We start from the raw sequence: 12,764 nt of genomic DNA on the forward strand, positions 1-12,764 counted from the left end.
AATTTTCTAAATTTTTATTGTGAAGGATAAGACAGTAAGTAATTATAGCAGTAGAATTTATTATTTATACAGCTACCATGTGCATTTTCAATGCTAAGTCCTGATTTCTACTAAGTAAAGACCTTCTGTCACACTAAAAATGCATTCTGAAGTCTCTGCACATTTACAGAACAGCATTTTTAACCACAGCTGATGACTGCGTTCAATCTTCAGGGGAAAAAAGTTGCCTAAAAATATAGACTCACAAATATAGCATTAATCGTAATATTTTCAGGTTTTTAAAAAATCAGTGGCCTTTTAAAAGCAAAACTCATCCCATCCTCCACAAAATAGAAAGTAATGTACCATTATTTAAGAAATATGAACTCTTTTTTTTTTTTTTTTCACAAAGAGAATGAAGCTTGGCCCATGTGTTTCACCTGCCTGTTCTCTCCTGAATGATCTGCACCTGAGATCCAGTAGCTGTGCTTTAACCCTCCTGTAGGAAAGCAGGTAGCAGAGTGTCCATGCATTTCCACAAAACAGGTTATATGCCTATTTAAAAATTCCCTGAAGGTGAGACTAGAGAGATGGGACAGCTTATGTGGCCTTTTGAATTGAATGTGCTGCAGGGAACACAGGTGGCCTGGGTTCAGATCTTGGATTATTTTGTGATAAATTACTAAAATCCATAGGTATGAGTGCATACTTGCAAGGATATGTTTTGTAAATTCTCTTTTAGCAAGTGAATTGAGAAATAATGAGACTTCTTTTATGTTGACGGGCTTAGGAGGACAGTCTTCTATCTAGGTGAAGTGTTTTGAAACAAGATAGGTTTTCAGTTTTAGATTAGAGAGCTTAATCTAGGACTTGAAAGTGTCTATCTACATATGAACTAGGTGTCAGTGCTCTCACTATAGTCAGTGGAGAACCAGTTATTTCTCTCAATGAAACCTGGAGACCAATTCTGCTTACTCAGGCCTGGTAAATCACACCTTCAGTTTCACTGAGTAGATGTCTTTTGTCTTGGATGGAAATACAGTGTCGTCCTACTTCACAGGCAGACAAATGCATTGTGGTGGTAAACTAAATCCTAGACAAGCCACCTCCTTCCTAGAAGTGATATTCTCATAGAGGTGAAATCAGGAGACAATGAAACTTGAAATGAGTGAGGCTTCCTAAATTTATAAACCAGCTCTTTCAATAGAAAAATAAATTTTAAACTCTTCTGAATCCCAGTCAGACAGGCAGAGTCTGACCTGTAAAGGTTTAAACCAGTAAGGTTTAAATATTTCTGGAGGAATAATAAGGAGAAAGATTTAGTCAAAGATCTTCTATACAGTCTGATTTTCTCTTGTGTGCTTACAGAAGAGATGCTTATTGTTTGCCTTACAGCATTTGATTGCTTTTTCCTTTTTTCTTTTTTCTTTTTTTTTTTTTTTGTCCTTTTCACTTAATCTTCTCATTGTGTCCTACTTGGGAATGGTGTAAAGCATGGTGTTTCAAGTACTTTATGGTAATGGAAGGATTTATTTGGCAAGAATTGAATAGAAGTATTGAGATATTTTATTTTTTCAGTGAGAGTTAAAGTATGGGCTAGAGAAAAAGATTGTTTAATTACATGTCATCACCTGCTTTACAGGGAAACAAAACTGGTTTATGTGATTGTTAGTTTGCTAGTTTTCTAAAACAAAGGTACAGTTTTGCATGTGAAGCAGCCAATGAGGAGTTCCTCCTTCAAACCTGTCCCTGAGCCTCTGAGCTATAAGTACTGCTTAGTGCACCTAGTCTCATGTCTGTGTATACATATCCGTATTAGTGCATAAGGGAAAGGAATATTGTTTCATTCCTCTGACATAATAAAAAGATGAAATGTGGAGGTCTGTGTCCTTGCTCTGAGCTAGTCAGTCTATTCTAATACATACAGAGAGGGCTTTTTTTGCCTTTTTTTAAATGAGCTTTGTTGGCTCTCTAGTATGACCAAGGCTGGTAAATATGGAACTGTTCAGAGACTTTATTTTTGTTCATGATAAAAAACCTCTTGAGATTAATGAGTCATTGGTGCCTCAGCATCTGCTCCCAAGACTGGGGAATTTTGGAAAGAAACTGAGGAGAAATATAAGCATAAAAATAAGTAAAACCTTAAGAGCAGAAATCTTCATGATGGTGAATGGACACAAAGGATTTAAGAAGTGTAACAAATGTTTATTTAGGGGAGCAAAATGACAGATTAAATCAACGCTATAGTGAAGACACTTTTAAAGTAAATATTTTGAGAAACAACTATTTTTTTGGTCTTACTAATAAATTTGTTAAAACAATATATTCAAAACAGGTATTACTGTCACAGACTAGAAACAGTACTCTCTTTCATGGAGAAATGTCTTGTTAACTATGTCAGTCAGGTATCACGATGTTTTAGAGTAGCTAGGTTTCATATCAGTTGCTGTAGGTTGACCTCCTGCAATTAGTCTCAGTTGAATAAGCCACTTTTCTGTAACTCTGGAGAAAATATTTTTTTCCCTTGTGAACATCTTGTTGCATACTGGAAGAAAGCAGATACAATGTGAGGCACAGCTCAGAAGTTCCTCCTGCATTATAGCACCTAGCACATGCTACAAAGATCTTAAAATTTTTAGGGTGTGTTGTTTATATTTCCATATGGGAATTTTTACTTGTATTTTAGGATAAGATTTTCCTCCATATAGATGTTAGCAGTAGGCTCTGTGCTGGTGTCTGTAGTGTAAGGAGGGTATGCAAGAAAGGTATCATAATTAATAAAACAACAACAGGATTCATAGCAAATGAGATTGTGGCTTATGGATATCATTATCAACCTGGTGTTCCTCTTGTGTTGGTTTTTTTCCTGGTAACCCTATAAGAAGTAAACACATCCAGTCTGGCTACTATTTCTCTCAGAAACCTGAACAAATTGCATTCTGATCTGTAGCTCAACAAAATCAAGAAACAGTGCACAGACCTGCAATGAATTCATTGCACCTTTTGTCTGCAAATATACAGACAACAGATGATATTTGGGAACATCAGTACCTGTCTGGAGTGTGTGAATTGACCAGTATTCATAGGTGAACTGTCTGTACAAATATTTCAATCCAAATGGATGGTTGGAGCCTGAGATAAGAAATGGTTTTCTCTCTCCCCCTCCATTAATCCCCTTGGGGAAATGAAAGTTTAATTCAGCTATTTGTAAGCCCAAGACTTTGTCACTAAGAACTGATCACTCTTGGTAAAATTATAATTAATTTGTTATTTTTCTCTATACATCACTTTAAATTTATCCACGTTAAATGTCATCTACATTTTTATACCCCAGTCACTAAGTACTGCAAGGCCCTTTTGCAACTTTTCATGACTTGGGTTTATTACTGAAAATGGTCAGGGCAAGGTGTCCAGGAGTGGCTTCTTGGCCAGATGTGAGAGCGCAGCTGAATGAAGGACTAGAACTGAATGGAGAAGGGGGAAGGATGAGAATTACAGCTGGAATGAACTGCTGAGGGTTTTGAGAAAATTGGGCAAAGAACTGGATAAAGGGGGACAGGCAGGCGGGCAGTGGAGATTGCAGCCCAACTGCATGGATGCCTGAGAGCTACAGTGCGAAGCTATGACAAAGCATGAGAGAAAATGGAGCCAGATTCAGCTTTGCAGCAGTAGAACTGATAATGTCAGGGAACATGATCTCACAGTGTTACTTAGTGGTATGACTACTTATGAGGAAGCTTTTCAGCCATGGGTGGTGTCATTTTATGATATGTGAAAATGTTATTTATTGTGTAAAACTGAAACTGCTCTATGAGGATTTTAGCTTTTCTGCACTTACTTATATGGTCTCTGCCTAAGCTCTGTGCCATAGGAGATTAACACTTAGATTTGCCAGAAGTACAGTTGGTAATGGAAAAAAGAAAAAATTGACAAAGATGTCTCTATTAAAATCATGCCAGTCACACATAAATCTCTTATGGATGTGCATCTCCACTGGCTATTTCCTTACCTTTGCATATGATTCATTATAAAGAAGAACAGAAATTATATGATTGTTAAGACAGAAGTAGAAAGAAGAGAACATTAGAAAAAGTCATACATTCTTATTAATATATATTATGTGCTGCAATGAAATCATTTTTACCTAAGTATAAAATTACCTAGATAATAGATTTATGAACTGTAAGAAAAGATGGAAAATATGTTGTCTGTTGAAAACTACTGTGAGAGATCTGGTAAAAATATTCTTTATATTGAATTGCAGAAAGCATTAAAATATTTTTTACCAACTGAAGTTCTATTTTCTACAATGTTGAGTATTAAATTAGATAAAATCCTATATATACACATATTTTTATCACCAGAAATACAATGTACAATTCCTATGACATATTATATGCTGTAAAGTTTTACTTCACAGAATCGCAGAATGAATTAGTTTGGAAAATACCTCTGAGATCCTCAGACTATCAAGTCCAACCTGTGGCCAAACACTACCATGTCAACTCGAGCATGGTACTGAGTGCCACGTCGTCATTCCTTAAATACCTCCAGGGATAGTGACTCCACCACTTCCCTGGGCAGCCCATTCCAGTATCTAATCACCCATTCTGCTAAGAAATTCTCCCTAATGTCCAACAGCTTGACACTAGGTCCTCTTGTCCTGTCACTTGTTGCCTGGAAAAAGCACTGACACCCACCCCCTTCCCCCCTAGTTACAGCCTCCTTTCAGAGAGTTGTAGAGAGAGCAGTAAGGTGACCCCTGAGCCTCCTTTTCTCCAGGCTAAAGAACCCCAGCTCCCTCAGCCGCTCCTCTCAGAACTTGTGCTCCAAACACTTCACCAGCTTTATTGCCTTTCACTGGACTTGCTCCAGCACCTCAATGTCCTTCCTGAATTGAGGGGCCCAGAACTAGACATGGCATTTGAGGTGTGGCCTCACCAGTGCCGACTACAGGGGAAGAATTGCTTCCCTGATCCTGCTGACCACACTATTCCTGATACAAGCCAAGATACCATTGGCCTTCTTGGCCATCTGGGCACGCTGCGTTCAGCGCTGCATTCAGCCACACTTGTTCAGCAGCTGTCGACCAGCAGCCACAGGTCCTTTTCTGCTGGGTCATTTTCTGGATATTCTGCCCCAGGCTGTAGCACTGTATGGGGGTGTTGTGGCCAAAGTGTAGGACCTGGCTCTTGATCTTGTTGAACCTTACACTACTGCTCTTGGCCCACTGATCCAGCCTGTCCAGGTCCCTCTGCAGAGCCTTCCTGCCCTCCAGCAGATCAGAACACTGACCCAACTTGATGCCGTCTGCAAATTTGATTATTGTACCCTCAAGCCCCTCATCCAAGTCAATAAAGATGGTAGGCAGGACTGATGCCTGGGGAACACCACTAATGATGAGATGTTGACTGAATGTGGCACCATTCAACGTTGGTGTCTGGATCCTGCCATTTAGCGAGCCCAGAGAGGAGTGTGTCTGTCACTTGCTCTTGAATGTATGTCTTACAGGCTAGGACTCATTAAACCAAAAGAGCAACTTCAGACCCACCTTAGTAAGCTTATTTTTCCCAAGGAGACATTTTTTTTCCTCCATACATTGGGAATCACATTCATACTGCTTAATGGTGTAAGTGTCCACAAATTGAATTCAAATCATAGAATGCTTTGGGTTGGAAGGGATCTTGAAAGATCATCTAGTTCTGACCCCTCTGCCATGGGCAGGGATACCTTCCACTAGACCAGTTGCTCAAAGCCCCATCCAGCCTGGCCTTGAGCGCTTCCAGGAATGGGGCATCCACAGCTTCTCTGTGCAACCTGTTGTAGTGTCTCACCACCCTCATCATAAAAGAATTCTTCTTTATGTCTAATCTGAATGTAGTGTTTTGCAATTTGATAGAATTATAAATAATAATAAACCTTCCATAGAGTTAGATGTTTACTGCATGGAGTTTTATATTATCTGCTATGGTGTCTGGTAATAACCGCTGTCAGTGAGAGAATATTGGAAGACATGGTCATATTTTTGCCCATCATGTCATTTCCTATATTCCTAGTTTCAATTTTAGACCTTATTATCTGTATTTTCAAACTTAAGAAATATGTGTTTTTATTTAGGTCTCTTTTAGGATTATTTTACTTCTCTTCTGTATTTTATCACCATACCTTTTTAAGTGCTGTAGAACTTCAATGCATTTTGAAATTAAGTTCCTCTGTCCTGCTCATTCTTCTCTTTCATGATTCCTCTATTTTCTGATGATGACCTCCTCTTTTTTCACACATACTTGTCAACCCTTTTTTCCCTTTGTACTGCTCACAGTTTCTCCGTGGAAATATACCTCCATTTCAGCAGGCTTTTCTGGTATTTCTGGTTCCCTGCAGAGGTGGTTCTACACATTATTCCACATTTGCTTGGAACAAAAGAGTGAACAAGGGAGAAAAGGGAGGTAAAGAGACCTGTTCCATTTAAATATGTAGCATTAATCTGTGGCTCTGAGCACCTTCCAGACTTGTGGTGGTTGAGATGATAAGCATCTACTCTTTATGAAATAGATTAAATGTTCTTTGCTACTTTTTTTTTCCTGCCATAGAATTTTCTTTAAAAAATTCATTACATTCTGTACATTGTTGTTCATGAATGCTGCTCTTAGAATGGGAGCTTTATGCTGAAAACTGTATGAGTTTATGATATAGATTGAGATAACTCTTGACACTCACTGACAAAGAAACAGTACTTTTGAAAAAAAGTTGGAATAGTCTTTAAAAAAGTATTTTCAGAAGGCAGTGCTAAGAGGTTATATTTTGGGGAAAAATATACTTTCTGGAGGAATTCAAGTTCTGCTTGTCCGTGAACAGACATTGTTGCACAGATTTGTATTAGAGGTTGCTTCCTGTAGTGGACTTTTCAAGGAATTTACCTTGGAAGAATGAAGAATTCTAGTATGTTCCTGGGTAAAAAAGCTCTATATTTAGTACAGATTAAAGGATAAAAATTGACAGAACTGGAGACAAAAATTTGTTGTTTCTCTGCCACAGAATATGAAAAATAAAGCCTTCTCAGGGTCTACTTCCAACAGGTCATAATATGGTTAAATTCTGTATGTATTTTCATGCAGACGGCTAGAGGCATATTCTTGATTCAAGGCCATTCTCATGCTAAATTTAAAATCTCTGCTCAGAAAGTGTAGCTGTATTAAAACAGTTCAAAATGTATGTTATCAAACACTTCTAATATAAGCAAATATACAAGTTTTTAATCCAGTCATTTTCAAAAATGGTCAAAGTATTTCAGCTGACATTTTACAAAAATAACAGTCAGAAATTTTCTGATGTAGAAATTTTAGCTGAAGTCATTGAAGCTTGACACTGCATAATTAAAGTGGAAATAAATATAATAAATTTATAAAGCAAAAAAGTAAAAAGTAAATTTAAGAAGTGTAAATAGGATGTGGTAGAAAGTGTGACAAACTTGCAAATGTAGCAATAAGCTCTTGCCCTGAGTATAGACCCTAAATGCCAGAGTAAGAATTTGTTACTTGAGTTAAAGGTACTCCTCTTTTATTGTGACCTTTTATTAGCAGCCCATAACTGGTGTATTGTTATGCATGTTCTGACAGAGTGATCATAGTGCAATGAAGTATACATGCTCTTCAGGTGTTGAATAAAGTATTTACTATTTCCATATTTAGATACAGGACAATTTTTCAATGACATGCCTTGTAATTGCTTAATCAGAAAGGTTATATAAAATAGTTTTAGCAGTAGGGGGGTTTCTGATTAACTGATAATGGAGCAAACCCATATCACAGACTATTTTGATTATTTTGCCTTGATTACCAAATATCAGTCTGAACTTTTCCAAGAAATGTATCTAAGTTTCTAAGTCTGATATTTATCCACAGTATAGAAATGCTGTAAGAAATGGCAGTATTAGCCTTTTTATACTGTTGTTATGACCTGCTCCTGAAGGTGAGAGTAGCTGAGGTTCTTGTTAACAGATCCCTTGGGGCAGATTAGAGTGAAATGACACGGAATGACCGGTGTTTATACATACATGGATATCACCACCCGTGGATCCAGTGATGAGATTTGATTGTTGCTTGGTTGAAGTGATGGCCACAGTCTTGATCTGTCAGGGCTGGGGGAAGCCCCCAAAATGTATAGTTCAGTTGGTTGATGTGCGTTCAGGTTCAGGTAGGAACACACTCAGGTACCTCCCCTGAGATGGAAGTTCAACACTGTCTCTTGAAACACTGTGGATCATGCTCAGTCCTCTGGTGGAAGGCCCCAGAAATGAGTCTGGGGGCACTTTGGGAATCTTTGATGGCTTATGATGTCTTCTAAGACATTATAGTTGCTTCTCACATCAGCTTGGTTTAGCCAGTTATGCCCCATCAGAAGGGATGAACACCTTCAGGCCTGTGTCTGAATGTCCTGGTACTTCCCCAGGACCAGAGTTTTATACCTGAGCAAGTTGCATAACTGAGGACATTGGCATGATAAAAAGCGTTATCGCACCTAGCAAGATCTGCTCCTCACCAGCCTCTTCCCTTGCTTGGCTCAAACCCCAGCTTGATGCTAAACAGACTGGCTTGTTGTGGTCCTCCTCTAGTGCTCGTCCCCTCTTCAGCTGGGGTGTTCTTGGGTTTTGTCACCACACATCCAGAAACCCACCTCCTCCCCTTCACTTGGGGGATGCAAACCTGGCTGCAGCAAAGAGCCTGCTGCTTTTGCAAATGGCCAATTGTTTGAGTCATTAACCATTAACATTTCAGTCTCTCACAACTGTCTTGCAAATTTATTTCATCCGTGTTAAAGAAGATCATTCCACTTGTCAGAAGATTGATCAATACTTGAAAATGTATAACATTGCCAGCATAAAAAGGTTCTTGAAGTACAGTTTTGTGTTGTCATTCCTACACCCATAGGCTGTATATTTTGACATGCTCTAATACAATAGCAACATAAGTCAGCCTTTAATCATGACTGATGTTTTATTTATATTGTAAAGTTGTTTAAGAGTTTAGATAAGCATTTTGAGGCATATGGAAGTAACAAAAAAACCCCAAGCCCTTTTCTTTAGAATAATCCATTCCCTTTCCTATTCCAACAAAACCAGTGTTGTAAAGAAGAAGCAGGCTTCAAACTTACTTTTGGTCATCTCTTATTAAAAGCTGAGAAAAGTCTAAATCATTTCCTCTGGGAGAGAGAGAATATAGATGTGACAGCAGCCTGTGATGCAGTTTCTTACAGTTTTAATGTGGCAAAATTGTTATTAAATATATATTTGTTTAGCAATCTAAAATTTAGTTACATTATGGAAGAAATTAGAATGGCCATGATAGTAGTTCACTAATCTTCTGAATGGATTCTTCTGCTGTTTGCTGCTGTATTGATAAGCAGATGAGCTTTACCTCTTTGAAACAGGAATGCAAGTGGAAGATATGAACTAAAGTTGAGGTTTTTATTATTATTAGAAAAATTGTAATATTTACTAGAATAATAAGACTTGTCTTGCTTATGAAAATTTCGGTATAATTTCTCTGAAGTTCTTTATTTAACTCCATTTTGTATCTATGAAAAGTTTTAATACAATCCTCTGTTCAATAAAAGATGTAGTGCATTTGAATAAAACCATGGAATTTAATCTATTTCATGGCTTGTAAAAGAAGTTGGTAAACCATTTGGAAATTAAGCATAAAATTATTTGTATCTACGTCTATCTTTGTATTTGAAAACTGGTCAAGTAAGTTGTCCTTCTATGCTTAAAAACAGAGACAGTCAACTGGAGATGGAGAACAGGCTCACAATACATTTTTCTGCCTGATAGAATCTTAGAGGTTTTATTAAAATTATAAGAAATCAAAAACTCACCTGATATATTTACTTAATCTTCTGTCATATGATTCTACAAGGTTTAGATTTATAGATCTAAATTTTCTAGTAATCCTTGAGTGCATTGACAATGCTGGGGTTTTTTTTGGTACCTGAATTTGACACAGTATATGACTTAAAGTAAATTACTTAAAAATATATGTCTATTTTAACTTTGCATAAGTCAAAGAGTTTGTTAGATAGAGTGCTAATAAGTGAGTCAATTTAAAGCAGTCTTTTAAATAAAGAGAAAGAAAAGATTCTTCATTTGAGGTAAAAGTAACTGAATAGCAAAAGGAAAGGCTATCAAAAGAAGATACAAAGGCTTTTTATCTTAATAATAGGATCAAAAGAAATTACAAAGTATTTTTATGAATACTTACATCACGGTTTTGTTGGGTTTTTTTGTTTGGTTGAGGTTTTTTGTTTGGTGGCGGGTTTTGCTGGGTTTTTTGTGGTTGGTTGGTTGGTTTTGGATGGTTTTTTGTTTCTTTGCTTTGGGGTTTTTGTTTGATGTGGGATTTTTTTGTTTTGTTTTGGGGTTTTTTTGGGAATTTTGATTATTCATCATCCCTGTCTAGAAAGTAGTGGGAAGATAGCTGCATCCAGATTTTCCAAAGGCACCCAATGGAAATTCAAGGCTTAGTTCACATTTCTTTGGAAACAAAAGGTTTCTAAATTTTTTTCTATACGTTGGCATAAATAGAGCACTTGATCCCAGGTCGGTAGGCAGTGTGCTAACTAAACTGCAGGTGTAGAACGAACATATGTCAGACCACTTCCATTCATGGACTCGAGGAATCTGGACCTGAATCTGGCCTGAACCCTTCTGGTTGTTGGAGCTCCTTCGAGAATATGCCTTTATCTGAGAACAGGTTCTCAAAAATAGTTTCCAAATATTTTCAGATTTTCTGTGTAAAAACCTTTGGAAATTCCTGTAATTTTTTTCATCGGAAATGTGTCATTTCCTTATTACTCTTCTCTTCCCAACTCTGTGTAGGCTACCAGGTTGGACATCTTTACTCACCTCTAATACTGCTCCAGAAATTGCTGACTCTTGTAACAGATTTCTGGCAATGGCCAGCACTGCAATACCTCTTTGCATTTTGTAATTCTAAGAGTCATTAAGTGGACTTTAACAACAACTAAATAGCCTTTTATATGTAATTTGAAATAATTATGGGTAGGATTTGTACTTTTGACATGTTTTACAATCATCTACATTTATGTTTCACTCTTCTCCACTTCTAGCTCATGCAAACTCAGTCGTTTTCAAGTTAAAAGCACAATGTGCTGTGTCAGAGAACAGTTTATACAAGTGGAGAAACTGTGTTCATATCTGATTCTTAAGTGGGAATAATGAATTCAAATTCAGTGTCTTTTGTTGTGGTTGTTTAGCTTCTTTTTTTTTTTTGTTACAGAATAATAATTACTCATGAGAATTCACAAAAAGTACACGTTCTTATTTGAAATGGTGCTGTTGGCGTCCTGATTGTATTTAACAGTATGCTATAAATCTGGTAAAACAGAAGTGCAGTTTTTATGTATTTAAAAAGAAAAAAGTGTAAATTCTGCCTGCTGTCATGATAAACTAAGCAATTTACTAGCATTAAATCCAGTTTTATTTTCCTGTAGACCTGTTAATGAACTTCAAGATGCAGGCCTCATTGCCCATTTAAAATGTGTCTATGAGTGAATTACCTGGTAATACAGCTCTCCTACTGCAAAATATCTAAAGATTGTTAGATCTGGAATTTTTATTTTCTTGTAGTATCTCATCTGTCACCATGCACAATAGGCATTTGCCTTTACTTTTAACTAGCTTAGGGCAAGCTGCATTTTTGTCTTGGCTTGTCTTCATGATGGGATTGCCCTGCTTGCACATTCTACTACTCTGCAGGATAAAGATGTTAACTGTGAATCAGAAATAGTATAGTAGGTGTAAGACATGAAATAAAATCGATACATTTTTCTGAGGCATGTCACTGGTTAAGTGACAAAAAATATTCTGATAGTCACTGAAAAAGAAAAGTCAAAGGTACATTTGAACCTGTCAGTTCAACACATTCCTGTTATCCCTTTAGGGGATATCATACAACTTGACACCAACATTTAAGCTTTGAAAATTATGAGCTCATCTATTTCAAATGGGATGTCACATGTTCCCAAGCCTTTGCCATTACTTATAGTGGAAGACAGGATGATCACTTTTGTCACATATTGATAGTGAATAAGATCTTTCTTTTTTTCTTTTCTTTTTTTTTTCTTGTTTCAGAATGAAGAACAAATTTTGGTATTTTGAATTTGGCACTTCGGAAACTTTCTCAGCCACCTGTAAGAAGCTGCATGAATCTGTAGAAATAGAAGTAAGAAACTAATTGTTGCCTTTATCCTTGAAATGTCACTAGTTTGGCTGAAATGCAGGGAGCAAGGGTGCAGAGTGCCTGAATCCACCAAGGCAAGGCAGTGCACATCCTTTCGACCCTATATTCCAAAATATTATTTTTATCATGTCTATTTGTAGTGTAGCCCTGCACACTGGAACAAAGTTCAGTTTGATGATTAGTGAAGTCTTAATACAGTAGACAAGGTCAAGAGGTGAAGTATAACATTAGAAATCAATAGGGAGTGTGGCTAGGTCAGATGGAAAAATGAAAGACTGTTGGAGGGAGTGAGAGCTGTTGCAGGATTAAAATAAAAAAAATAATCTTATTATTTCTAGGTCCCAAGGTTTTCTAACCTTTAAAACTCAATTCCCTAAAATTGTACTTACTTTCCTGAATAAAGGTTAAAGAATATATATATATATATATTTGAATTATTCCCCTTCATTAAATAGCTTTTCTCTCTGCACAAGGGGGCATCTTGCCATTATACATTGAACATTAACTAAAAAGACACAGGATACTTTC

The 12,764-nt window shown here is 37.0% G+C and overlaps 1 protein-coding gene across 8 annotated transcripts in view; it reads left to right on the forward strand.

The window, feature by feature from the left end:
* Positions 1-12,764, forward strand: part of DGKB (diacylglycerol kinase beta) — a 382,874-nt gene that overhangs the window by 288,477 nt on the left and 81,633 nt on the right. For all 8 annotated transcript variants that reach the window (XM_048304406.1, XM_048304384.1, XM_048304373.1 and 5 more), the window contains one exon: positions 12,128-12,218. In XM_048304406.1, the coding sequence (XP_048160363.1) occupies positions 12,128-12,218 (91 nt within the window). The remainder of the gene's footprint in view (positions 1-12,127; positions 12,219-12,764) is intronic.

The sequence above is a fragment of the Corvus hawaiiensis genome, chromosome 1 (genome assembly GCF_020740725.1).
Source record: "Corvus hawaiiensis isolate bCorHaw1 chromosome 1, bCorHaw1.pri.cur, whole genome shotgun sequence".
NCBI lineage: Eukaryota > Metazoa > Chordata > Aves > Passeriformes > Corvidae > Corvus > Corvus hawaiiensis.